Here is a 28,000-nt window from a genome sequence, read left to right as displayed (position 1 = left end):
GTTAAGTTCTATACAAAACCATTTGAATTTATGAAGCAAGTGGTCCTAAGTCCAACTAGTAACTACCCACTCAAATTATGAAATTAATGAATGAGCTAGTATGATTTATATTATATTCCAAAAGAAGACAAATATATGGATAAAGAACCTAAACTTACATTACTTGTATTATTGCCATACTTCATCAGGGAAAACAATATTAAGGGATGAGGCCTGAGGGTGAAGAAAAGTAAGTAAGAAAAAGAGCAGAGTTAAAAACTCCAATTCCCCACTTTATACTTTCATGTAAATTTTTTTGACATAATTCTGCCTCTCTAAAGTTTGTAAACCATTTATGTATACCAATCTCTTCCCAGATACTCTACATTCTATTGTCATTCCCTAACTACATGTATCTAACAAGCCTCGAGGAAGGAAAATTTACAACTAGTACGTGTCTCCGAATTCTACAGACCCGTCTCCATAAAGTGAAATATGTGACCTCAGGATCCACAGAATTGTGCTTCCGCTGATAATATCCAATATCAAATCAACAATTCAACCTGCAGTTTCTACCTTGGTTGAGATACTTCAACTGTTGTGCAACCTGAAGTTGAACTAGACATACTAGAAGATTTAGTGCTGTTGATGGCTTTAGTTGTTTGGGACGTATTCGTACTGGAGGTATCTTGATTCATCACACTAGCATTTAGAAATGGAGGTTGCATGGGCAAAGGAACCAGGTATTCTCTATCAGTGAGCATTAGGATCACTTCAGGCATAGATGGCCTTATGACAACTGAAGCTTGCGTGCATAGAAGACCAATTTGAAGTACATTTGATGCCTCTCTAACTGGAAAATCGCCTTTCAAGGCGGGATCCATTGATTGTGGCAATGAGTTTGATTTGTAATGCTGCCAAACCTGAGATAAGAGTGAGAACCATGTTATCCATAACATACGTATGTGGTAATACACACAAACTAGTTACTTTTGACACTTGTGCATAGAGGGGAAAAATCTTACCGTTTGTAAAATAGAACCTGTTTCCGGCGTAAAAACTGTGTTCTTTCTCCCACATACAATCTCAAGAACCAACACACCAAAGCTATATACATCTGCTTTCTCTGTTAATTGTCCTCGAACAAGATATTCAGGAGCCATGTACCCACTACACCAAAAATACACTATAAACAAACACTCAAGTTTCTGCAATATCCATTATTTTTCTTAGAGAAATTACGAACTCCATAGAGATATTACATACGAAGGAAACAAGCCGCCAGCTTCTGTGACGTTTTTACAGAATGTCATAATATTCAAAGACCTTTATTACATTGTATACTTAATAGTTCAATATTAGGCATGTTAGAGTTATCTAACAAAAAGAAGACTGATTGATGAATACAGAAGGAACTGTTCAGATGAAGGGACATGTTCATGTGGATCATGGACACAGCTGCCATCTGGATCTCCCTAAACTAGGACATCAAAGAACAGAGAAATAGAAGAAAATGAAGTAGAGTTCATTAGTTAAGAAAGTTGGTACAAGATTTCCCTACAAGTAGCAAAACAAATCAATCCTTAGACATATACCAAAATGTTTTGTTAAGGAGGAAGAAAAACAAATCAGGGTTGTGTTTCCTATTCTTTAAGCCCTAATCAATATTCAAATTTTATACTTGGTATTTTCAATTTCTTTTGTTTCGAACTAATCATATTTTTCTTACTCAGCTCTACCAGAAAAGTTTTTGCATTTTATATGTGTAGCTTCTACTGAAATCCTTCTGTATTCAGAGAACAAAGACCAAAGCGGTAAAGCCCTCTGTAAGACAAATTATCAAACAAAGAACATTTACTTACAGGGTTCCTGCAATTCCAGTGCTAAGATGACTCTTATCGGGTGCAAAGCATCGAGCAAGTCCAAAATCTGCTATCTTTGCATTCATGTTCTCATCTAGGAGAACATTGCTGCATTTGATGTCCCTGTGAATAATTCTTGTTTCAGTACCTCCATGAAGATATGCCAACCCCTCAGCTGTTCCAACAATGATGTGAAGACGCTGCTTCCAGTTCAAAAATTGGGCAGTACTCTTATCTGCATATGAGAAATTATCAGTTACAACTTCCAAAATATGGACGATAGCAACTAAAGCTCGTAGGAAAATTCAATAGTCCAATGTATTCTAAGTTGCTTAAGAAGCACTATAGCAGGTACTAAGAACTTTTAATCATGTTTATTTAAGTCTAATACGATTTATTTCAGGTTCAGTACGAACAAATCCAGTTCATGAGTATAGAAAAGAACTCACCAAAGAGGACATGATCAAGGCTTTTATTGACCACATACTCGTAAACCAAAAGGCTTTCAGGGCCTTCAATGCTACAACCCAAGAGCTTTACAAGGTTCTTGTGATTAATTCCACTGATCAAGTTGACCTCATTGAAGAATTCGTCTACCCATTGTCTAGTATTAAAAAACAATCTCTTGACGGCAATATTCCTTCCATCTTGGAGAGTACCCTGCCCAAATTTCAATAACGACTTTGTTAGAAGAAAAAGATGAATGAAAAGGAGAAGAAAAAAACAGAGAGAAAGAGTAATCGTGCCTTAAACACTGAACCAGCTCCACCTTGGCCTAATTTCCTTGAGGGGTTGAAAAATTCTGTTGCCTTCTCAAGTGTCTCATATTTAAAATTCAAATTGGACTTGCTTACAGTGGAAGAAAGTCGACCAAGACTTTCGCGCTCTAGAAAATGCAATAAGATGGCTATATCAGAAACACAAATAGATGACACGGAATAATTACAGATTAAATTGTTCATATTCAAGTTGATCCTATCACTGATTTTAAGTTGTACATACCTTTTTTCATCTTTGCAAATCTTTTGTAGGCCAAGCAAGCACCAAACAAAGTCAGCATTGAAAACGCGATCGCTGCTATGACAGTTGCTACAATCACCCCTACACTAAAGAACCCTGAAAATACGAACCATAGAGACAAATGTGGCATGTTATAATTGTTAAGTCTAATTACAGAGCAACTCTATCACCTTCTGGTTGACAAATTAATTAATTAAAACACTAACATTTAGGCCAAGATAAACAAGAAGGAAACCGGAAAAGAGGATAAACAGCACAACTACAATTTCCCCTTCATCAGATATACAAAAACAACAGCTTAGAAAAGTGAATTGGACAATCTGCTTACAACCAATCAATGTTTGGAAGCATTATATCAACAGAACAACCTCAACAATTCACATAATTTATCATTCTAAAATTGCAGAACTAATGACAATCAAAGTAGTTAATTTCATACAAACAGAAACTGAAACTAGGCCAAGAAAAAAATAGATTGTTTACCTCCCTTGTTCCCATTGTTTCCTCCCTCATTGTAAAACTTCTGGGTCGAATACCTCAAATAACACCCAGTATTCGCTGCTCTTCCCTCTCTCCCTGGCAAACACTGACTGACCTCAGTCACAGCCTTGTCCAAACATGTTTGACATCCAGTCCTATTAATTGTCTTCCAACATTGAGCTAAAGCATACACACTAACAGCTCCTCTTTTCATCTCGGCGACACCAAAGCCACTATTGTTAACAGCAGTCGCCGTAACATTTCTAATAACTTCTGTAGCTCTATTTGTAAATTCCAACTTCAAGGACTCCTCTGTTGCAACAGCTGTTGAATTACATACTCTTCTATCAAGTTGACTGTCAATAGCTTCATCATAAAAAGTATAATTATCCCACCTAAGAAAACAACCATCAAGTTGAATTCTAGCTGAAACCGAAGGTAGACATCGAGGAAGCTTAGTTCGAGCTTCCGTAAAACAAAGAAGACAATCTGTATGTGTAAGGTCATTCATACATTGAGCTAAACTAAATAACCTTGGATTAGCACCATACTCAAAAGTACCCCAACGTTGTCTATCAACAAGTTTACTTACACCTTCCATTTCTATAACAAAATTTGGTATAATTTGTTGTGGTGCCACTCTAACTTTTCCACAGTATAGATTAACTTCTGATATTCTAGGATTATCAGCTAAACACAAGAAGAAGAAGACTGAAGTATTGAAAAAAAACAAGAATGCCCATGTTGTACAATGAGCTGGTAAAGGCATTGAAATGAAGTTTCTTCACTTGTTGATCTTGCTTTTGCAACAAAGTTTATATTATGTTGCAGTTAGTTTAGATCATAGGAGGTGTGTCTACTTTTTTCTCCTTCTTACCTACTCTTTGAAAACAAAAGTATAAAACAGCTTTTCTTGAATATATGTTTGGTTTTGCTAAATTTAGGAGACAAGGGAAGATCTAGTGTGAATGTGAAAAAGTGATCCACGTGGCGTTTGAGCTTTTGGGAATTTATTTCAGCAAAGATTGGGATGTCAGTTAAACTGAAACCGTCCAAAGTTGATTTGTCTACCCACGTGTAACGCAACTTGGTGCCATTTGTAACTTTGGTCAGTTAATAATATCAAAGGTTTGAATTCGATCAGCTGGTTTTAGGATCAAAATGTCGCAATTAACAATTTACTTACACTTATAAAAAAATAAAAAATGTTGTCATATGTTTTGCTAAAAAAGTTCATGACTCCACTTGATTGAACCAAAAGGTCTGGGAGTAAATCATTATCAAAATTGGTAAAGAGAAAAGAAGAAAAATATAAGTGGCTGTCATTTCTAGATACAATTCAAAAAGTTTTTAAATTCTAGAAAAGAGAAAACTCACAGGGCTAGCTTAATGGGACTAGATCGATGTAGAGGTTTAATCACAACCATAGGATCCGAGTCAATTGATCTCTATGTTCGTTGGCATTGATAAGAAATTAAGTACAGACTAATATTCAAGCAAATTCATTTTGCAGTTTGGTTTTGTTCTGCAGTGGGATCCAGCTTAGCAGTACACCCACAAGCTAAGTACAGATAAATACGTGGCATGTACGTATTTATTTTAGAAAGTTGGGTCTATATCAAATTTTTTCGATAATGTCGGGTGCACATCAAAATTATCAGCACAACGAGCTGTTGTCAGCAATGCTTTTAATTGTAATAGGATTTGGTGGCGACTACAAATGCCTTGATGAAGTCGTCACAGCTTGTGTCACCTTCTTATACAGTCATTTCTTCTAGAGGATTCAGGAATGTTTAGAGAGCAATCTTTATAGGAATAACATTGATATTTGTAAATACGGCGTTTGGGTGTTGATGAAATTCTGATTTATTCTCAATTGGATTGATCAAAATGGTTAGGAATAAGTGAATGTGCGTGCTATAGTCTTCATTGTGCCAGTTCATCGCGGGAAAAATGACTCGCACAGTATTATATATATTTATATGGTATTTTTATCAAGGTTATGTGGTGCAAACCATTCTGAAGAAATTGCTCGATACTCTTTCTTTTTTCTAGCTTCTATTTCAACAATAAGACTCAATGAGAATATTGACAAAGATTGAAAGGGGCTGATTCAAGAGCCAATATCTTGTATTATACACTATTACACTTCACAATGATACACAAATATTAAATATTATTCTCAACATATATATCTTATTTTGACTTCATATGGTTGAAAATGACTTTTTCTACATTTACTCTCCCTATCGATGGCGTATATTTTAGTTTTGGATGAGAAAAAATACAAGAAAGAAAAGGATTGCTTGGTTGACATGATGTTTAACTTATTAGAATTGATTTTCAAAGTCAAGATAGCATTGAGAATCCACATGGTTTGAGATAAAAATAAAAATGCAAGAAAAGGTATACAAATAGGACCCTACAAATATGATAATATTCTTGGCGAGTTTGACAGATATGGATTAAGCATAATCATTAACAAACATCTTCTTGTTTAATTAATTGATTCTTAAAAAACTAAATAGTAATTATTAATCTAAGGATATCATACATTACAGTTTGTAGTCTGTGAGTGTTAGATAGATTGATCTGTATTTATAATTACATATTTTTAATATGATTAGATTAAGATATATGAGAGTCGGCTTCCCTACAAGTTCTCGATTAAATTGGGGTTTACACAAGTAGTAGTGTACAAGTATCCAAACCTTGCTACGCATTGGTTTTTTTAAATCTTGAAAGAGATCAATAGTTAGTATGGTTTCTTTGGATTATAATTGTAAATTGTAATTGTAATTATATAGGAGAGATTCATCTTTTTTTTTTTTAAAACAAAATGAGAAATAATTATGTTATTTAAGTGATATTATGGAGATTCTTTTAAATTATCAATGATAAAATAGGACTTGTTTTAATTTCAATGTAGAAAATGGGGATAATTATTTAATTTAAGTGACCATTAGAGAGGTGTTTCTAAATTATTAATAAAAATAAATAACCTTATTCAAATTATATTAATAACAGTGGGGTTTATTCTAAATTTAGTGAGGGAGATGTTTCTAAATTAAGTATATAAAGATATTTAAATTTGCCTACTCGAGAGTTGAGGAAGCTTGCGGAAGACCTCACTATCATATAGTGTAGAGATGTGTCCAGGCTCGGCCCTGAGCAGGTGCAATGTGGGCCGCACAGGGCCCCCAATATACAAGGCCCCAAAAAATAATATTAGTAGAAAAAGCCTATTTGGCAAATCACAAACCCAAAAAACTAGAAATTTCACAAATCACAATAAGCAACGGAAATATCCCCTCATATTCTCTTTCCTCATTAATTATTTTCCTAAAAATAGGAAATAAGATATATAATAAATGAGCATTATCAAAAAAAATAGATCTTTCAACGACTAGATACCTCATTAATTATTTGTCTCAATTACTCAAAAAAAAAAAAAAACCCTCATTCACCATTTCACCTTCTGATCGTCTAGTATCCTCTCATTCTCAAAATTTCTTTTTACAATTGTGGATTTGTATTAGTTTTCACTTTGATTATTCACTTAACTTTTGATTCTTCTTCAAGTAAGTTAAAGATTAAAATCAATTTTCCCTTTCTTAAATATTATTTTAATAACTCAATTTAATTCCAAAGTAATCTAGTTTAATTTCGTGTTGTATATATATTTTAATTGCAGGCATTACAAATTGTCATGTGAATTGTGAAGTGTGTAGTGACTTCATCAAGGCAGACGTATACCACTATCGTTCATCTTCGTTTAAGTATTAAGCATATCAGGAGACTTTTAAATATACAAGAAAGACTAAATGGGCTAGCGTTAATATCTATTGAAAATGAATTTTTAAAGAAAATTAACTTTGAAAGTTTTTTGCAGTTAAAAATGCGAGAAGGAAAATATTTCGATGATCTATTTTGTGTTGATGGAAGAGTACTGGAAGAGAGCCACATTTCGCTGTTTGCACAGGACCATTGAAAACTCAGAGACGGTCGTGGATGTGTCATTAGAAAATTGTTGTTGGGTAGGAAGTAAGTTAAGGTTGAAAAAAAAAATTGTTACGAAGAGAGGTCGAAAGACCCACTTGTAGACACAGATAGGGAGCTTACTTTGAAATTTACTTTGAATCCCCTACGATTTCTTTATGGCCGACGTTGTTGAAAATTAGAATAAACCAAACTATTTCTAAGTTTAGAATAATATTGAAATGACACTGAAATAGTGAAATTTGCAAAAGAAGCTTCCAATTATTTGCTTGGTTGATTATCAATCTCACATAATTCACTATAATCCACAATCCACAATTCCACATGCCAGACAGAGAAATTCTACTGATGATTCTGAAATTTCCGTCCATAGAATACAGTATTTGGGTCCCTCTTTTACATTAATCTTGTCTTAGGCACATGAGTGTAGTTCTACACGCCAAAGTGCCAAACATCATCCACAAACCACAAACATGTGATATTTTGGGCCAGCTTAAGTAAACGCTTTATCGCATGCCTTTTGTTTTCTCATCTTATTTTTTACACGCCAAAATTTGGTGAATCCAATCTGGGCTGAATATCAAATTCTCAGTTCAATGACTTCAATCTATCTAGTCTGCAAGAGGCAATTAGGCAAAGCTGGAAGTAGAACAATGTCATAACTCTGAAATTGGACGACTGCACGAGGAATTGGAGCACTTCACGCCTGTCAATGGCGACCGTTTCTAAGACGCGTGCAGAGTATATTGCCTCCAAACAATCAATTCATTCCAAAATTCCATTCTCGTGATGTTCGACAAAGAAAAGCCATACAATGCATTTGACTAAGGGAGGACGACCCTAGTCAAGACATTTCTGTGTTTTATCAACTAGTATACAGACAGAAGGGAGTAGGAACTAGGGAGCCCTAGTTGCACGTAGTAGTGCAAAAGTCAAGTTCACGTCGTGATTATGGACTTATTGTCCATGCCTGCCTTGCATAGTTAATCCTAAATTTTGAGAAAATTAGATGTATTAATAAGAGTACACAATTACTTAACGGGTACCCTTAGTTAATTAAACATCTTTATATAACACCGATGACAGATCAGTCGATTACCGTGGCTGTCAGCCTGTCACCTTAGCAATTTGTACGTTTTAAAGCCCAATCTGCTAATTTTCATTAATGGAGCCCAATTTTCTTATTTCAGCGCAGCAATTTGATTAGAAAGTCCTTGGGCTTCCACCAAGGGTCTAATGTAAAGGATTTGGTGTCAATTAAATCAGATTTGCCAGTCCAATCCGCTCATTCATATGGATCTCTCAATATAGAATCACCTTGACTCAATTTCAAGAACAAATAATTCAAGACTAACACACTATTTTGATACACTTGCGCAACTTATTTACGGCGTCCACTGCACACGCCGTTTACAACCTTGTGACGCGTACACATTCAATGTGCACATGTCTACTAAAATGTGTATGACGCTGGGCGGAGTGTAGCGTGCAGTCCAAAAATGTCTGATTTTGGGTTGGTCTAACTGTCCACTAACTAATGTAGAAGAACTATGGAATATTTGTTTTTTTTTTGGCAAACCTATTTTAAATAAGATCGGTAACTCTTTGATATTACGATACTGACAGAGGTTAGAGCATTTCTAGGTGGTGATAGCATTCTTCATATGTAAAGAAAATTTTTGAAGAAGTTGGTCGCAAATTTCGACCAACCCTAGGTGGTCGTAAATTTCGCCCGCAAAATTTATTGTAGGGGTCACCATACTGGCGAGATTCAAGACTATTATTAATCGGGCGTGGCCAAGACATCTTAATAGCGTGCTATCAAATACAAAGTTCGGAATTTCAAGAAATTTTTTCATTCTCACCCAACACTTCCAAAACTATCTCCACAACTATGACTTCTTCTTCATCATTACAAAAAACTAGCCAACATACCGACGTTGCCGAATCAACTCAACAATCCTATTTTTTTTATACACTCGATCAAAAGAGGTGCCAAATTTGCACCTCAAGAAAACACATTGCGTTGTCATGCAAGTATATAAACAAAATGTGTCCTAAAGCACCACATTGTCAAGGTTATATGCTCATACATAGAAGTTGTAACGAAGATGGTAAAGAAGTAAGATTTTTGAAATGCATGTATGATATATGTCCTGGTATGGAATATATATATATATATATATATATATATATATATATATATATATTGTTGATATATATATGTTGTTGATATGCGAGGAGGATGATCATTGGTATAAGTATTGTCCCTATGCACAGGTATCATGCCCAAATGGTTGTGATGGTGTTAGAGAGTTGAAAAAATTTGTGAATCTTAAAGGAAAAGGTCTTGATCTATTGAAATGTTTAGTGTGTGAAAAATGTGAGTGGTTATGTGTTGTAATGAAAAAGGTTAAGAGTGGTTAGAGTGCTGTAATGCGAGTGGTTAATGTTTATTGTTTTATTTTCTATGACTATGTAACTTTTTTTTAATATGAATAAACTTTAATTTTATATAAATATATATATAATAAAATAGAAATTGATTAACATTGTTTATTGATGATTAAAAATAAAAATGCATCTACGAAATTAAATTACAACAATCAATGTCGGTCACCCCTAATGCTCCATAGATGCTCAACAAGGTCGCTTTTAAGTCTATCATGCATAGTCTTTAATTGAACTCGTAGAGTCCCCTCAATATAGTGTTCCCGAGTAGGTGGGATCTGTGGTTGCCCTTCTAGATCAGGAATGTACCTTCTCATTTCATAATTTTTATTCTTAGCTCCGATTATCATATTGTGCAATATGATACATGCTTTCATAACAGTACCCATTGTCTCCACATGCCATAATTTGCAAGGTTTTGCCAAAATCCCAAATTTAGCTTGCAAAACTCCAAAAGCTCTTTCAATATCTTTTCTTGCAGCTTCTTGCATCATTGCGAACCACTTCGTCTTGAGAGCATTAGAGTTTGAAATTGTTTGTATAAATGCCGCATAGTCAGGATAGATACCATCAGCTAAATAATAACCCATATTATAACTATGCTAATTTACATTAAAATAAACAGGTGGAGAAGTACCATTGATCACGTGCTCAAATACTGGCGAGTTGTCCAACACGTTGATGTCATTGTGTGACCCTGACATCCTAAAGAAAGAATGTCATATCCACAGATCTTCGGTTGCAATAGCTTCAAGAATAACAGATGGTTTTTCAAAACGACCACTGTAAGCACCTTGCCATCCAGTTTGACAATTATGCCATTCCCAATGCATACAATCAATGCTTCCCAGCATACCCGACCATCTACGTATGACAGAATGTGCAAGCAAGCGTTATGTATCTGTAATATTTGGCCTTCACAAGTAGACTGAACTGTATAATTTGATAATTGCATCACAGAAATGCCTCAACGTCTGGTTTCCAGTTTGCTCAGAAATATATAATTGATCATCAAGTTGATCGACCACCGCATACCATAACCAAGAATACGCAAAGCTGCAGCCACCTTGATCAGAGGATCTATACCAGGTTTACCAGCATTGTTAAATTTAGGTTGAAAGTACTTAAAATGAGTCTGAATATCGTTGAAGATGTAAAGAAATAAAAATTTTTTCATACGAAAGCGCCATTTGAAATCCTCTTTCGGAAAGATAGGATGATTGATGAAGTAGTTGGCCTTCAAGGTTTCTAAAGTCAGAGCATAGTTTCTATGTTTCACTTTTTGACCCTTCTTTGAACCACTATGTGGTGCCTTCGGAGCATGTACTTGTACTTGTGCAAGTACAGCCAAATGATGCTTCATAAGGGGAATGACATTAACAAATTCTTCATCAAGACTATCTACCGAGTCTTCCGCTGGAGAAGATGAAGAAGAAGACGACGATGAAGATAAAGTTGAAGATTGAAAGGGAAACATCTCATACACTTCATGATCTATTTTTTGGCAATATGTGTGTGTTGTTTGTTAATGATTGATGTGAAATGGTTAAGTTAGTTGTTTGAAAAAAATGTTTGAGTTGAGTGTCTGTAAAATGAAAAAGAAGATGAGTGTAAATATAGGAGGTAGAAATCCGGCCATTTTTTGCCCGTTGGAGCACGCGCCATTAGCAATGGCGCGCGACTGTAGTAGTGGCGCTCAGTAGTAGTGGTCAAAGTAAAAAAAAGTGGGGCAACATTACTATTGTCGAACAATGCTTGATGATCCATGAATGATCCAAATTGCCAAATTCTTTGAATAAAAACGCTAACAAGTCGACTTCCATGAATTGATTTAGAAATGAATGAGGCCACCTAGAAATGAAAGTCTGAGATATTCCGAACTTTTTATTCAAATATAAAGAAAAAAACATGTTATAGTGTTATACTACCACCTAGAGATGCTTCTTAATATATCATCACCCAAAAATTTTACTGGTAAACTAACGGAACATCATTACTATTACATCAGCCACCCAAAATAAAAACTCGAACACGGGGCATCAGCTTCTCGATGAAACCCATGCTGTGGATATGCGTGAATAAGTTACGTGACACGTGTTGAACACGACGCAAGAATTTTAACGCTGACGGTGGAAATGGGTCCAATGATCCAATCCTTAAAAGTTGACTTATTGAAGTCAATCAGTACACATCAACGCGGAAGCCCACCAGAAAGCAAGCAGCTATTTCAACTTAAAAAGACTCATATCTCCCTACAATTTAAATACGGAACCCAACACTTATTTTGAAATTACTATGGGTAAAATAGTCTAACAAAGAACTAATTTCCATCAAGAACACTCAAATTGTCAAAAAGTAGCTGGGTCTATGACTTTTTTTTCTTAGCAAGAAAATTTGTCTGTGACTGTTGAGTGTCTGGTAGAGCCATGTTGTTGTTCTCCTTTTCTGCTATCAATGAACAAGAAAGTGTGACGAAGATGATAAGAAGATGATGATACATGATCAGCTTGAGGACAAACTAAGTTTAGATGTAAACACAGGTGAGTGACTCCATATATACTAGTTTGAAGCCAATATTATTTTTAGATTTAGCTCATCAAGAACTCGTTGTTTGGATATTCTGATGTTCATGCATGGATGAATTGAAGCTTTTAAGACTTTCAGTAACTTTTTTCTTTCAGCAAAATATGTTGCATGTACTTCCTCGGTTTCTGGCTTTGGTTTTTATCACGAGGAAATAAGAATGAACTAGCGTGATTGATATATTGGAAACATAGACAGAATAAGTTCCCTGCAGAAAGAACAAATGCAAATTTTGCAAGCTATTATATCATTAATTTTGAAGTCTGTAAATGTTTAGAAAGATTATAATAGCAGAGTCAGGCATTTTAAAAAGCTAGTATGATGCAAATATGATTTTATTGGTCGGAAAGCAAATTCATTATGGAATCAGCAAATTATTTATTAGGGGATACAAATGTTCCTCAACAATTAGTTTTTTTTTTTTTTTTTTTTTGTAATTAGTTAATTAACTATTCATAGTTAGTCTTTTTTGTAAACGAGAGTGGAACTAGCTAACACTTGAGAAATTTTATCTATGATGAGAAATTAGTATGAGGCCCCCTACTTAAGTTCACATCCACTACGCAATGGGTGGGTGGGTGGTCTTATTTATGTTTGCTAGCAAACAAGTGTGAAATTAATGGATATCACTGTCTGTGAATGCTTAGATCGTACTGCTGTCTTTACTGTTCAATACACTGTCTTCACTTTAAGAAACTTGATGTGTTTACATGGAGCCCAATTTAATCAACCTGTTAATGTCATTGAGTATGATAGATATTCTTTTTAAGAGACATTTGCTTGGGGTGCAACTTGAGCGGGCCAACTGAAACCAACCCAAACGGTCAATGAATTACAATTGTATCTTCGTTTTTTATGTTGATCCACTCTGCATCCACAAGCCTCATTGATCAATGCCTCTCACTGAATTATAAGTCATAACCTGGCTTGTCAGCTTCTCTACAAGTCAACATTTTCCCAGAGTTCGGTGACCGCCCAAAGACCTTTTGAGTCAATTATGAACTGAAAAGATTCTGTAGCAGCATCATCATAACAAACATCATTATTCCTTCTTTTTCATGATCATCTCTAGTTTGAATTCACACTTTCTCTCTAGTTTGAATTCACATGAGATTAGCTAGAATACCCTTTTTCATTTCTCAGATCATTATATCTATCTGGGCTGCCTTGAATATGAAGATACATACCAAATTTTCAACAAATTTGTCTGAGCATATAAGACCATTGCTGCCTACTGAGTTTAATATAAAACAGGTTGACATTCAAGACCCAAATGGCAGGACGTCACCAGATCAATTAGAATGAGAAGACAGTTTTCTTTCATGTTGGCTCTCTTCCTCGTGGCCTTATCTCTACATATGAGACCGACATTAGGTGCGGCAAGAGCTCAAACTGTCAACATTCAGTGTGAAACCACACTAGAACACAATCCCAAAGTGTTTGTTCCCAACTTCATTAGTGTAATGGATACCATCAGCACGCAAATGCGGACTATCGGTTATGGGAAATCCATTAATGGTTCAGGACCTGATGCAAATTATGGTTTTGCCCAGTGTTATGGAGACCTCTCTGTACCTGATGACTGCACACTGTGCTATGCTGAGGCACGTACTGTCCTGCCAAAATGCTTTCCAAATAATGGAGGGAGAATCTACCTTGATGGCTGCTTCATGCGAGCAGATAATTATAGTTTTTTTAAAGAGTATATGGGTCCTGGTGACACGACATTGTGTGGAAATACAACTCAGAGGGGCGCAAAGTTCCACGAATCTGCTAGGCAGGCTATGCTGGGTGCAGTAGAAAAAGCACCTAAGAATGGAGGTTATGCAAGGAAGCAAGTCCTAATCTCGGGTTCAGCAAACGTATCGGCTTATGTCTTAGCTAATTGCTGGAAAACCTTGGATTTTGACTCTTGTAAAGCTTGCCTGGAAAATGCTTCAACATCACTTATGGGATGCTTGCCATGGTCAGAAGGACGGGCAATGTACACAGGCTGCTTCATGAGGTATTCAGACCAAAATTTTCTGAACAAGGAGAGCCGACAACCAAAAGGTAAGAATTAACAACTGCAATGGTCTCTTCAATAGTTTCTACATTGCCTCAATCAGTTAATACATGGCATGGTGAATAGATAGCGTATTTTGATTTCATGTCTGTGCAGTCAACATAGCAGTCGTGGTGGTAGCCATCCTGAGTTCTGTGGCTATCGTGTTGGTTGGTGCAATTATTGGCGTCCATCTATGGAAGAGCAGAAGAATACAGCAGAAAAGAAGAGGTATAAAAGCTTTTGTATGGAAACTCTGTGTGAACTATGGATTTCCAAAGTATAATACTTGCTGATTATGCAACATATGGTTAATAACAGAGCATGTAACCAGCATAAGGCAAACATGCTAGTTTTGGAGCTTAACTTGAATTTTAATTTTCAAAATTGAATGAAAACCTCACAAAGAAATGCGGTAATTGGCTATATGCTTAATCTGGCAATCTCTCAAGTTCTATGTGTGACATATGCAGGTTCAAATAATACATCCAAGATGGCAAAGAGTCTTTTCAAGAGCAGTTTGAACTTCAAGTATTCAACACTACAATATGCCACTGGATCATTTAACATTGCCAACAAGATTGGTCAAGGAGGATTCGGGACAGTATACAAGGTAAGTTGCAAAACTATGCAGATATAAACATTGTTATTGCAACTTGAAAGGGCCAAAAAACATTCATAAAGTTTGAAATAACGGAGACTTTCAACATATCATGAAAACCACTTGTACTATTGGTGATCAACCTCCTTTTGTAGGGAGTTTTAGCTGATGGAAGAGAGGTTGCTGTTAAGAGGCTTTTTGTTAACAACAGACACAGAGCTGGAGATTTCTATAACGAAGTCAACCTAATCAGCAGTTTAGAGCACAAAAACCTGGTCAGGTTGTTGGGTTGCAGTTGTTCAGGACCTGAAAGTCTCCTCGTCTATGAGTTCCTCCCAAACAGGAGCTTAGATCAGTTCCTATTTGGTACTTTTTTAAACTTCACTTGCCTACTTTTAATTATATGCCTGTGAACAAAGATGTCAAAATTCAATAGTTTGGCCTGATTGCAAAGTGTTAAAGTCTGAGATAACCATGCATAGGACCATACAGAAGCGTGATTCAATGTTTTTTACACTTACCAACAAACTAGATTACCAATGAAACTACTCTCGTTGCCTCTCTTTTGATAAATATCTTTCAATTTGAATCACATAAACAACAGATACATCCAGAGGAAAAACATTGAACTGGAAGAAGAGATTCGAGATTATTAAAGGCACAGCTGAAGGGCTGATTTACCTGCATGAGAACTCAAAGATTAGAATCATTCACAGAGATATAAAGGCTAGCAATGTCCTTTTGGATTCTAAGCACCGAGCTAAAATTGCTGATTTTGGGTTGGCAAGATCTTTCCAAGATGACAAAAGCCATATCAGCACCGCCATTGCAGGCACATTGTAAGTGGCATTCACTTTTTCAATTCAAAATAATTTAAAGATATATATGTTAGCTTGCAAAATGAGTTAGTTTCCATAGAATCATGTTGTGCCACCTCTTACTTACACCCTCCATAGAAAGATCATCCATAATTCCATATATGTACGTACGTGAAGCAGCAGCATTAGCATATCTCCTTTCATATATTTTTACTACGAGAATTTATGAACAAATTTATGTTTATAATGAGAACATATTAACTTTTTTTTATATCTGCAGAGGATATATGGCTCCCGAGTATCTAGCACATGGTCAATTAACAGAAAAGGCCGATGTTTATAGCTATGGAGTGCTTCTGATAGAGATTGTTACTGGACGACAGAATAACATGAGCAAAACCTCTGATTACTCGGACAGCTTGGTCACCGAGGTAAGCTTACTGAAGTCATCATACTCATAAAAACCATCATTATTGAAAACTTACAATGCTTTACCCAACTGTTTCGTTCAAGCGAAAGAAAACTAAGTTCAACTGTTCAATTTGTTTATCAATCCGTTGTCTAATCTGTCAGGGATATATTTTTGTCCCAATTTGATCTATAGCATTTAAGCATCCTCTTTTCTGTTTGAAGTATTCAGTCTGCGCCAAAGTAATCCTCACTGTAGTACCAATTGTTGGTCGCACACAAGTCATTAAAATCAACTATTCTAATTTTATTTGCGAGCCCCTCTAGGATAAAAATGGATAGTCATACCTACTACTTGTTCCTCTTCGATTTTCCATTGCTGGGCCTAGTTGATGGTTAGCAAACTATATGTACGTACATGTCTGTCAGATAAAACTCATGAAATACATTTCAACATAAGTCATCCATTTTACAATTCTTCAATCTCATATAGTGTTTTGTCAAACGTTTATAGTTATGTGGAGTACAGATTATTGTTATTTCCTTTTGATTCTCATTTGGAATTGAAAATACAGGTGTGGAAACGATTCCAAAATGGAATAGTTGAGGAAGTTTTTGACCCAAATTTAATGATGGATGACTACGATAACAACCACGACACTAGGCAGGAGGTTTTGAGGGTTGTGCACGTGGCACTTCTTTGCATGCAAGAGATCCCGTCATTACGACCGTCGATGTCGAGAGCCCTTCAGTTGCTCTTACAGAAAGAAGAACTCCCTGCACCCACGAGTCCACCTTTTATTGATGAGAAAACCATGGCGCTCCACGACCCCAATGAAGATCCAATCTACCCTTTAAATGTCAGCTCTGCTCCTTCAGTTGCCACTGTCGCCCACAGCAGCTTCTATGCCAGGTGATCCTAGACTGGTGTATAGGTGGGAATCACGCCCCCTCCTCCTCCCAAAGTCCAATTCACAAAAAGCATGTAAAGTCTACTTGCCGAAGGATAGAGGTGATGCCATTCAGTCTTTTTTTTGAGCAATTATGGGACAGTGGGATGTCTGGATGGGCTTATGAGCAGGCTTAAGAGATACGCATTGTTTGCAGAGTTAATACCAGTTGGTATTCGTTCCAGCAATTTTGGGACAGCGTGATGTCAGAATTGGCTTATGAGCTTCTCATAATTTGCATAAAGTTGATCGAGTGAAGCTGAATTACTAGTATTTCAATATTTCTATGTAAACTTACAGGGTGCGAAACAATGACAGAAATATAGAGTAATACATTCTGTGAGGATTTGTTCTGTAATTAGAATAGCTTGTTACCAACAAAGGAACTGAATTTGAGTACACAGTGACAGAGACAAAATTCATCCCTAAGAAACAAATTGTTCATTTCTCACAAGTGTTTTTAAAAACAAAGCTCTACTCACAAATCTTGACCACGTGCCCATCAAAACTATACACAAAAATAACCAAATAACATGATGCGGTACTTCTTATAAGCTCCAAATGAATGGAAGGAAAGAGGAACATAAACTATTCATCATAAGGAATATACATCACAATATGAAGTTTCGAAGATACCTGCCTCAAAATGTCACACCTTCATAAAAAATAGAAATGGAGTAAATTCTCTGATATAACAAGACATAATTTAACGTGTGGCTACCAGATTACCCATGAGGCCTCCCCCAATCTCATAATGCTTGGCACGAGAAAATCCTGTTTCCAAGGCCAGCATTTCCAATTCCCTCCCTGCATCAAGAGACATTTTAACGGTAAATCCAGCAATATGACTATATGAGGCCAATAAAAAGGCTGCATCATTGGAGATTCTACATCCTCTGCTAAATCTAACCTATTGTAAAGATAATCTTTTCCTCTTTTGGCAGTGAACACGACTGTCAGCATGAGCTGTAAATATTAGTATATAGAATGATTTAGTTTCCTTTCTCATAAGATTAGATTTAGTTTTCTTCTTTGTAAGATTCTTTCCTCCTGTATAGGATTGTAATCCCTCTATATATTGCCTCCACCTTGGAGAAGAATACAAGATCGTATATGTAACCATCGTACTCATATTCTAACATGGTATCAGTAAACTAGTCGAATCAATAAACCAGTCGAATCAACCACCATCCACCACCAGCCGAATCATATAACTTTCTTTTTCGAATCAACCGAATCAACCATCATAACTCATGGCCAAATCAACCGGAAGTACCCCGAACCCGCAGATTATTATCTACCAAGACAATTCTGCTTTTCCCACTGGTATCACTTTGGATGAAACCAATTATTCATTATGGTTGATACTCATGGAGATGCGTATTGGCGCTCGCAACAAGGCTGGATATCTCATTGGTGAAGCAAGAAGACCTGACCTCGGAGACCCCAAACTTGGAACATGGATTACAGAGAATCACAAAGTCAAAAGTTGGCTTATTGATTCAATGAGTCCATCCCTGATGCAGAGATTTATCCACCTCCCCACAGCCATGGATATATGGGAGGCTGTATCGAACACCTTCTATGATGGATCGGACAAAACCTGTACCTTTGAATTGAATCAGAGATCTTTTTCTATTAAGCAAAATAGTCGACCATTATCCACATACTATAATGAACTGGTTGCTATTTTTCAGGAAATTGATCACAGGACTATCTCTCAGGAAGGAACAGTTGCAGGGGTGGTCCAGTTGCATTTTGCGATGGCTAGGCTTCGAGTTCATATTTTTCTAAGTGGACTCGACTCCGAATTTGCTCAGGTTCGTGGAGAAATCTTATGAATCGATCAAAAACTCGATTTGGAACATACGTATGTATATGTCCGAAGAGAATTTCAACAGAGACAGACAATGGGTGGCTCTCCTCTAATCTTTGAGAGCTCGGCTATGTTAGCTAACCAAACTCGATTTGGACCTTCGTCTAAAAACCGAAACACTCAATCAACTGGAAAGTATGGCAACCTAGTTTGTGCTCACTGTGGGGAAATAGGTCATTCGAAACAGCGATGTTATGAACTCATTGGCTACCCTGAGTGGTGGGACTTCACAAAGAAACTGAGAAAGAAGATTGCAGGGAAAGCTATGGTGATATCTAGCGAGGAAGACAAATCGCAGCCTACAACAAATGTTACCCACCTAGGTATTGTTGGTAATGCATCCGTATTTTCTACAACTTCTAAGAATAGTACTTGGATTGTTGATACAGGTGCATCCGATCATATGACAAGGGACTTAGGTCAGTTACAATCTGTTCTCCCTTCTTCCCAATCTGTTATCTCTACAGCTAATGGTAGTACCTCTCCCATTATTGGAGAGGGCTCTGTCATCTTATCTAATACTCTTACATTAGATAGTGTCCTTGTTGTTCCATCCCTTGAATATAATCTGTTGTCTGTTAGTCAAATTATCTCTACTCTTGCTTGCACTGTAACTTTTTGGCCATCCTTTTGTGTTTTTTAAGACATTCTAACTCGGAAGATTCTTGGTTATGGTGTTAGATGGGATAAACTCTACTACTTGGAGTTGATAGAAAATGGGGGACCGAAATTCAGTCAGGCTAACCAAACTAGCAGAACAGATAAAGCTCGAGCCACTATATGGTTGTGGCACCGGAGACTAGGACATATTTCTTTTGGGTATCTTAGAAAATTACAGCCACATCTTTTTTCCGTTCAAAATGATTTAGTCTTTCATTGTGACATTTGTGAACTGGCTAAGAACCATCGTATTTCTTATTTACCAAGTTTGAATAAAAGTTCAGAACCTTTTATGGTCATTCACTCTGATGTTTGGGGTCCTGCAAAAATCCCTTCTATCTCTAAATCTCGTTACTTTATTACACTTATTGATGAGTGCACTAGAATGACTTGGGTGTCTTTGCTTACAACAAAGAGTGATGTCTGTACAACATTTCAAAAATTTCATAAAATGGTAGACACTCAGTACCCAAAAGAAGATTCGGGTTTTGCAATCCGACAATGGTACTAAGTATGTAGCTGCATCCAAACTCGACAAGTTTCTCAGCCACCATGGGATTCGTCATCAGACCTCTTGCACTTATACTCCACAGCAAAATGGATTGGCGGAACGGAAGAATAGACAAATAATGGAAATTGTTCGTGCCTCTCTCTTTGGCATGAACATGCCTTGGTTCTATTGGGGAGAGGTTGTGAAATTTGCTGCTTATCTCATTAATCGAACACTTTCCCAAGTGATAGACTTTCAAACCCCCCAACAAAAGATGCACTCCTTACTTTCAGTTCCTCACCTCCCAAACCTTGAACCCCGAGTCTTTAGTTGTACTATATATGTTCATATCCCTAAAGCTCTGCGAAATAAACTTGATCCATGTGCTAAACGGTGCGTCTTTGTTGGCTATTCTGAGTTTCAGAAAGGATATAGGTGCTATGACCCTCAAACCCGAAAATTACATGTGACCTTAGATGCTTCTTTTTGGGAATTAGAACCTTATTACTCCAGGGGAGTCTCTGAACCTTCTCCTCAAGGGGAGAGCTATAGTGATGAGAATGTGCTACAAGAAGGTGGCGGAGGAGATGAGTTTATAGAGTTAGAAGAAGTGAATGAACTGGTTGGGGCGATATTAACTGAAGAATCAACCCAGAATATTCTTCCTCAGGTAATCTCGACCCAGAATATTATTCCTCAGGTAATTTCGAATCCATATCTGATGAGTTTGATGAGTCTGATGAGTTGTCTGATGTGTCTGATGAGTCGAATGAAACACATAATCCCATGTCTGATGTGTCTGAGGTTCCTAAATATTCACAAAGATCAAATAAGGGAGTCCCAAAGAAACAATATGAACCTGATCCTAAAGCAAAGATAAAATACCCAATTAGCAATCATGTGTCTTTCCATAAGTTGTCAGAATCGTATGCACTTGCTATTAATCAATTATCCCTTTGTATCTATTCCTAGTAGTGTGCGGGATGCATTGCGATGATCCGAAGTGGACAAAGGCAATGAGCGAAGAAATGGAGGCACTACGAAGTAATGGTACTTGGGAACTTGTTAATCTACCCATTGGAAAGAAGACAATTGGGTGTAAATGGGTGTTCACTGTGAAGCTCAAAGTAGATGGAAGTATTGATAGATATAAAGCACGGTTAGTTGCAAAGGTATGGAGTAGATTATCAAGAGACTTTTGCACCTGTAGCAAAGATTAATACAATTCGGATTCTCATATCAATAGCAACAAATCGAGATTGGCCGCTAAAACAATTTGATGTTCAAAATGCTTTCCTCAATAGAGATTTGGAGGAAGAGGTCTACATGGAGTTGCCCCCCGGCATTGAATGTAGTTCTTCGTATAAACGAGAAGTTTGTAAACTGAAAAAAGCCATCTTGGTTGAAGCAAATCACCTAGAGCTTGGTTTGCGAGGTTCTCTTCTACAATCAAAGCATTTGGTTATAAGCAAAGTAATTCAGATCATACCTTGTTTATAAAATGCAAAGAAGGGAAGGTAACAACTCTAATCGTGTATGTTGATGATATGGTCCTGACAGGAGATGACCCATGTGAAATGAAAGCATTATAGGAGTATTTGGCTGCTAAATTCGAAATGAAAGATCTGGGGCAGCTTAACTATTTCTTAGAGATTGAGGTTGCAAGATCTAAACATGGGGTTTCTTTTTCACAACGGAAATATGTGATAGATCTTTTAACCGAAACTGGAATGCTTGCTTGTAAACCCGTGAGAAATGCCCATAGAAATGAATCATCGGTGGGACTTTTCGGATCAAGCTCAAATGAGACAAGTGGTGGATTATCAGCCGGTTAGTTGGGAGATTCATATATCATCACACACGAGGCGGATATAGCTTATGCGATGAGTATCGTCGGTCGGTTTATGCATGCACCAAGTGGTATATGTATATGAATGCGGTATATCGTATCTTGAGATACTTGAAGAATGCTCAGGGCAAAGGGTTGTTGTTCTCAAAAATGGTACCTCGAACATTGAAGGATACATGGACTCGATTTAGGGGTGATCCAACAACCAGAAGGTCCACATCTGGTTATTTCACTTTCGTGGAAGGCAATATTGTCACTTGGAGAAGCAAGAAGCAGAAGGTTGTGGCGAGATCAAGTGCAGAAGCTGAATTCAGAGGTATGGCTCAGGGTGTATGCAAATTGTTATGGATTAGGAGTGTCCTAAAAGATTTAGGTATTGCATATGAAAAGCCTATGAATCTTCATTATGATAATAAGGCAGCCATTGAGATTGTCCTGAATCCTGTACAACATGACCGCACCAAACATGTTGAAGTTGATCGTCATTTCATCAAGGAAAACCTCGATCAAAAGGTTATACAATTTCCATTTGTCAAATCCGAGAACCAGTTAACTGATGTGCTTACGAAAGCAGTTTCAGGAAAGGTGTTCCATGGTATAATCGACAAGTTGGGCATAATAGACATCTATGCCTCAACTTGAGGGAGAGTGTCGCATGAGCTGTAAATATTAGTATATAGGATGATTTCGTTTCCTTTCTCATAAGATTAGATTTAGTTTCCTTCTTTGTAAGATTCTTTCCTCTTGTATAGGATTGTAATCCCTCTATATATTGCCTCCATCTTGGAGAAGAATACAAGATCGTATATGTAACCATCGTACTCATATTCTAACAACAACACATGCAACGGCCTAATTGAAAAGGACTCCCTAGCAACTGGAGCTATCTAAAATACCTAGAGAGATATTTTAATGAATTTTAGATATGATGAAGAGCCTCTAACAGGTATAGGTGGGGTAAGGACCGTTGAATAATCTCACTATTGGCGAATTGAGCTGTCGACAATGAAATCAGAATACGTAAATGAAGGAGAACAGACCTGTCAAGAATTCGCGGATTGAGCTTTTCAAATACTCATACTCCTTAGCAAGGCCATAATTACTTGCCACAGGGACGACAACATTATCAATCATCCACTCCTGTCAATCAAAAGATACCCCTGTTATGTGGCTGTGGGACTTCATACATACCAGATAGTGCTCACAACTTCGTGAAAGTAACACTTTCCTCTAAGTCCAGGAAAAAAATCCCCAACTGTACAGCTTCCTCAAATAAAGTCATAAACAAATAACAGGGGCATTGCCAACAAAGACAAATGTTATTGAATTAATCACCTGGCTAAACACTAAGCACATCAGTTTTGCACATTCAGTATTTATAACAAAAAAGGCACAATGTATACATCGATTTCGATCCCCTTGTTGAACAATCTTCATTAGACCAATTTTTACTGTTTTTGTTTCCATAAGTGAAGAATATAGATCAATTTAATTGAAAGAAATAAAAACTAAGTTCTTCGTTAGAAACTGTTAGTGATTTCCTGCAACCAAATACCTGAATTGAGGTTGTAACCGGCAGTGCACTTTTGTTGAAGTCCAAGATGGATACTTTGGAGCCTGAACATTCCACCAACAATTAGAGATTAGTTAGAGTTCCTACTGCAAATAACAGCGTTCGTTTTGCCAAGTTCTAAATCTCCATAGTAATTAAAATACAAACCTGGTTTGAGAACTCTATATATCTCCTTTATGGCTTTAGGTTTATCTACCAAATTACGTAGCCCATAACCAACAGTAATTGCATCGAAGCAGGTCTCTGGAAAAGGTAAATCAAGTGCATCTCCTTCAAGCCACCTGCGATATATAACTGTTAAATAGTGAAAGTTAAGTACAGATACTGCAAATGTTGATGGATCCGTATGGAACTATCTTGGTTTATTCTAAGCAGTTCTACACTGCTCTGAAGAAGAAACTTCAAGCAGATACACACCTCAAAATAGTGTAAAAGGTTTCACAAGTAAATAAGTACATAGGTAGGACAAACTTTCCAACTTGAACTGATAGACTGATATATAATAGCTACTAGTTACATCAATTTCTAGATTTACCAATGCTCACTCGATAATACTGTGGCAAGCTTTTAATTGCAGGTCTTTTCGAGATGAAGCTACCAATAGTTGATCTTCGGAAAAGTCATAACCAATAACCTGAAAGTTGTCAATCAAATACACAAAATGAGACCCCCCCCCTAATATGAAAAATCTCTAAAGTGGCATATGGAGTTGTGTCTAAGAACAGATGTGGAGTTGGCGGACTGATTAGGGAAGGTAATGAGATACTTTGCTGGCTTATTCAGGAGCAGGAAGCATGAAGTAAGTAATATATCAGAAAATGAGTGCAACCCTTATGAGATTAAGAGGGTGTGAAATAATACAAAAAGGCAAAGTCATAGTGGCATCTGATTCTAGAAGACCTGTTCAGACACTCATGGACAAGGTACCTGCACATTGGTATTTCTGGAACCTGAGAGCCGCTCTACAAGATATGGTCTCTACATTAACTTCTGTAGAGTTCATTTATGTCTATAGAGAAACAAATAGGGATGCAGAATTTGTAGCTGCACAAGAAAAGTGTCGAGGGTGTAACACACACACACACACCCAACAGAAAGCTAGAAAATTAGCTTGCTGGAAAGCAGTGTAAGAAGGGCATTTAGGGCCAATGAGCCAGGTATTACTAGCGATCACATATTAGCATCCATCATTTATTAATCAAAGATAGACATCTGGAATATGTTGTAATTACTTAATCAGATTTATTATACCTTGTGCTAAGGGCATCTCCAATGGGGGGTGTAAAATTACACCTCCACCTAGGCTCCACGTAAGTGCCATTAGGATTTTACACTTCTAATTGTATAGTATTGTATAGCTCATAAATATCCACACTCTATACTCTCCAATGGAAGAGTGTAAAAAAAATAGATTTTAAACTCGGACGTCACTCTCCCTCTTTAATTTAAACTGGGACGTCACTTGGAGTGACGTCCGAAAGTTAAAAATAAAGCTTCAAGCGTGTGTTGAAGTGGCGTCCGAAGTTTTTAAGTTAAACAGACGTTATTTTAAGTGACGTCCGGGCTTTTTATTAACTAATAGCGAGAGGGGGAATTCCCCACCCTCTCTATTAGCTAATACACTATTACCTACGGTATAGCACCCCCATTGGAGAGAGTTTTTTGATATTTGGGGTGTAAAATTTCCACTCTATACGGTTTACACCCCCCATTGGAGATGCCCTAAGTGTTGATTACAATTCATGGGCACAAATTTAAATATGCTTCACTGTTCAGAAAATCTGAGATTCATTGAAATCAAATATCATAAAACCGACAACATATTTATCTATAATCCGCGAAACAAAATTCATTGCCTTACATCCTTGGATTGTTGTCTCTCTAGGTAAAAATATAATATACTCCACCTTGGTTCACATTGCATTGTGTATATTTCCATGTACAAAAAGAAAAGGGTAGAGAAATACCTTTCCCTGTAATCCAACTTTTTCAGATAAAAGAAAAGCCAAATCACCACTCCCACAACACAAATCCAATACATGGTCCCCCTTGTTCGCTCTGTCCCATATAGATAAGTTTTTACATAAACTTAATAAGAAAAAATAAAAATGGATAAGGATAAAGTTTTATACCCGGACCAAGAGACAGCCATTCGTTTCCAAATGCGATGCTGACCCAAACTCAACAAATCATTCAGCTGCAAAAAAAAAATCATATTAGTGCATGTTAATATTGGTCAACGACATGCACGCATATTGTTGAGTTGAAAGAGTGAGTACGTTATCATAAACAGGAGAAATGCGGTTAAAAAGAGCCTGGCGTTGTTCATTAGAGCAACGAATGGGAACGCGAAAAGATGAACATGAGACTGAGACGAACAGAGCCATTCTACTTTGCTTCTAACTTCTAAGTAACTGGAATATATATCGGGTACTATTTAGGCCCATCATGTTGTATCTATTATTTAGGCCCATCACCCATGGACTACCAATGTAAAAGTGCTCAACCTTTCAGGTCAAATTGCAATTAGTCAAACAGAATAAATTTGTGGACAAGCAACTGTTTGCTGTCCACAAGACCTCAGCTTTTTATTGGTGGAGTGGTTGCCCGAAAAAACTGTGTCTACTGCCCGAAAAAACTGTTAAACTGACCAAAAAAACTGTTAACCAATAGAATTGTGCTGTTTGTGGACAAGTCTGTCCACAAATTCGGGCTCTTAGTCAAAGCACATATTTAACATTGTTGTTTTTACGTGACCAACTTTCACTTCTGTAGACCTCACATGTAAGCGTTCTTGGTATATATTTATCCCTGATCTAAGGGACAAAAAATAAAACTACAAAACATTGTGATATTCTTCTAAATTTTTACGCTTTTTTCAATGAAAATGTAATATTTGACTGTTTACGCACTAAAAATTAATGTATTGTAATCATTAATTGGTAGTTTTGTGACCTAATAATCAAGTTTTTATCGTCTAATATATGACTAAGCAAATTAATGATTTTTTTTATTGGTTGTATATATATAACTTAGAAGAAAGTGATGAATGAAGAAAAATATATGAATAAGCATTCAAGCTCTTTTAGGCTTTTGGGAGACTAATGGCGGCCTCTCCTGCGGGCTATAGCAGCACAAACACTCACTTCCAATTATCCCAATCATCTTAGAGCTAATTGAACCAACACTTCACCCTCCAAACAATCATTCTCTCTCTCTCACCTGTAAACATATTCTGTCTTGAAATCAATATATCACCCTATCTCCCTTAGCTCTCACAGGAGAATCCTCCTCAAGCAATGCAAGCAAACTGGAATGTATTCAACAAAAACTACAAAGCCTCTTTTCATTTAAGAAGGAGATTGAACTAGTCAACATCAATGAGGAGGACAACACCAATGAGCAGCTCACGGTTATGGATAAGATGTATGGAAACCACCCAATTGTGCTAACGGAACTAGGGGAAGAGCTCCACCGGATCTGACAAACTAGGGGTACAATATCTATGGATTTGATTCCCCCATAGCATGTAAAGGTGGTGTTCGAACTAGAGAGTGAACACAAGTTTGTGACTGAAAAAGGGCCATGGATAGTTCATGGACATATATTCTCTGTAAAAAAAATTGGAAAAAGGGGTTTTTTTTCCCCATAGAAACATGCCATATATATCATTAGAGCATTAAAGGTACAAACTACAATCCAAAAGAAAGCTAGGTAGAGAGTTCACATTCTGGTTATATGATAATTCGTAAAAACTCAACTAGATTTCTCTAACTTTATTCTTACGGTATCAATTATTTATTTTCTACTCTCACATGTATATTCATGCAATATATAGAGTACGGAATCGTTTCACTCGTAAACTACCAAGACATAATAGAATCTAATTAATCAAATACAAGGACACAATGGTGAGAGCAATATTTATAGAGGTGAATTTATATTATAAAACTAAATATATGAATTTAACTAAGCAATTGAATATGATTTGAATAAAATATGGAGAAGAAATTAGGAGGATTTGATTCCACTTTGATAAATTCATAATATGCTAGTGTAGATTATTGCAATCCTAACCAATTAAGATTAAGTATTTGATCCCTAATTATTCATGGCAATCTCCGCCAACTAATAATTAGCATGTGAGGAAGTTCAACCCATTCTCATAGCGAATCGAGTAACCTATTAGAGTGAAACTCTTAAACAAGCAATAATTCTAACTAACATATCAAGTTTTCATCAAGTTTCACCAAACCCCTCTAATGGAGGTTTAGCTAAAAGTCATTAGACTATCATTAATAGAAGAATAAGAATAAGACATAATTAAAAACAATAACTTGACTTTTATTAATCTTAT

At 36.6% G+C, this 28,000-nt stretch overlaps 4 protein-coding genes across 5 annotated transcripts; 1 reads left to right on the top strand and 3 right to left on the bottom strand.

The window, feature by feature from the left end:
* Positions 1 to 251: 251 nt before the first annotated feature.
* LOC147523587 (cysteine-rich receptor-like protein kinase 42) lies at positions 252 to 4,326 on the bottom strand. The gene is made up of 7 exons (XM_086599122.1): positions 3,345 to 4,326; positions 2,844 to 2,957; positions 2,588 to 2,727; positions 2,291 to 2,501; positions 1,842 to 2,076; positions 1,005 to 1,149; positions 252 to 902 (listed from the first exon to the last, which is right to left on the bottom strand). The coding sequence occupies exons 1-7, from the start codon at positions 4,108 to 4,110 to the stop codon at positions 552 to 554; spliced, it is 1,962 nt and encodes a 653-aa protein (XP_086455248.1). The 5' UTR covers positions 4,111 to 4,326; the 3' UTR covers positions 252 to 551.
* Positions 4,327 to 9,946: 5,620 nt separating this feature from the next.
* Positions 9,947 to 10,285, bottom strand: LOC147523586 (uncharacterized). Its single transcript, XM_086571587.1, has one exon. The coding sequence runs from the start codon at positions 10,283 to 10,285 to the stop codon at positions 9,947 to 9,949; it is 339 nt and encodes a 112-aa protein (XP_086427713.1).
* Positions 10,286 to 12,086: 1,801 nt separating this feature from the next.
* LOC147523585 (cysteine-rich receptor-like protein kinase 2) lies at positions 12,087 to 17,632 on the top strand. Its single transcript, XM_086599107.1, has 8 exons — positions 12,087 to 12,331; positions 13,629 to 14,426; positions 14,536 to 14,649; positions 14,892 to 15,031; positions 15,175 to 15,385; positions 15,624 to 15,858; positions 16,118 to 16,268; positions 16,821 to 17,632. Exons 2-8 carry the CDS (start codon positions 13,676 to 13,678, stop codon positions 17,160 to 17,162), a joined length of 1,944 nt encoding a protein of 647 aa, XP_086455233.1. The 5' UTR covers positions 12,087 to 12,331; positions 13,629 to 13,675; the 3' UTR covers positions 17,163 to 17,632.
* Positions 17,605 to 26,060, bottom strand: MENG (S-adenosyl-L-methionine-dependent methyltransferases superfamily protein). 2 transcript variants are annotated; one of them, XM_086599116.1, is made up of 9 exons: positions 25,923 to 26,060; positions 25,776 to 25,840; positions 25,611 to 25,701; positions 24,189 to 24,277; positions 23,791 to 23,924; positions 23,626 to 23,687; positions 23,111 to 23,210; positions 17,925 to 18,002; positions 17,605 to 17,850 (listed from the first exon to the last, which is right to left on the bottom strand). In XM_086599116.1, the coding sequence occupies exons 1-9, from the start codon at positions 26,028 to 26,030 to the stop codon at positions 17,837 to 17,839; spliced, it is 741 nt and encodes a 246-aa protein (XP_086455242.1). In that variant the 5' UTR covers positions 26,031 to 26,060; the 3' UTR covers positions 17,605 to 17,836. The 2 variants fall into 2 exon arrangements, with proteins under 2 accessions (XP_086455242.1, XP_086455238.1); XM_086599112.1 differs by having other exon boundaries at positions 17,717 to 18,002.
* Positions 26,061 to 28,000: the final 1,940 nt, after the last annotated feature.

The sequence above is a fragment of the Coptis chinensis genome, chromosome 1, assembly GCF_015680905.1.
Source record: "Coptis chinensis isolate HL-2020 chromosome 1, ASM1568090v1, whole genome shotgun sequence".
NCBI classification, from domain to species: Eukaryota; Viridiplantae; Streptophyta; class Magnoliopsida; order Ranunculales; family Ranunculaceae; genus Coptis; species Coptis chinensis.
The sequence above is the reverse complement of the archived record's forward strand: the minus strand, read 5'-3'. Positions and strand labels throughout refer to the sequence as shown.

Excerpts from the sequence above, each read along its gene's own strand:
- LOC147523587 (XM_086599122.1), bottom strand. The coding sequence starts at position 4,110 with ATGCCTTTACCAGCTCATTGTACAACATGGGCATTCTTGTTTTTTTTC. Across the intron at positions 2,728-2,843 it reads ATTTGCAAAGATGAAAAAAG|AGCGCGAAAGTCTTGGTCGA; the intron begins GTATGTACAACT and ends TGCATTTTCTAG. Across the intron at positions 2,502-2,587 it reads GAGCTGGTTCAGTGTTTAAG|GGTACTCTCCAAGATGGAAG; the intron begins GCACGATTACTC and ends AAATTTGGGCAG.
- LOC147523586 (XM_086571587.1), bottom strand. The coding sequence starts at position 10,285 with ATGATGCAAGAAGCTGCAAGAAAAGATATTGAAAGAGCTTTTGGAGTT.
- LOC147523585 (XM_086599107.1), top strand. The coding sequence starts at position 13,676 with ATGAGAAGACAGTTTTCTTTCATGTTGGCTCTCTTCCTCGTGGCCTTA. Across the intron at positions 15,032-15,174 it reads GATTCGGGACAGTATACAAG|GGAGTTTTAGCTGATGGAAG; the intron begins GTAAGTTGCAAA and ends CTCCTTTTGTAG. Across the intron at positions 15,859-16,117 it reads ACCGCCATTGCAGGCACATT|AGGATATATGGCTCCCGAGT; the intron begins GTAAGTGGCATT and ends TTATATCTGCAG.
- MENG (XM_086599112.1), bottom strand. The coding sequence starts at position 26,030 with ATGGCTCTGTTCGTCTCAGTCTCATGTTCATCTTTTCGCGTTCCCATT. Across the intron at positions 23,925-24,188 it reads GCTTGCCACAGTATTATCGA|GTGGCTTGAAGGAGATGCAC; the intron begins GTGAGCATTGGT and ends TATATATCGCAG. Across the intron at positions 18,003-23,110 it reads AATCCGCGAATTCTTGACAG|GGAGGGAATTGGAAATGCTG; the intron begins GTCTGTTCTCCT and ends CTCTTGATGCAG.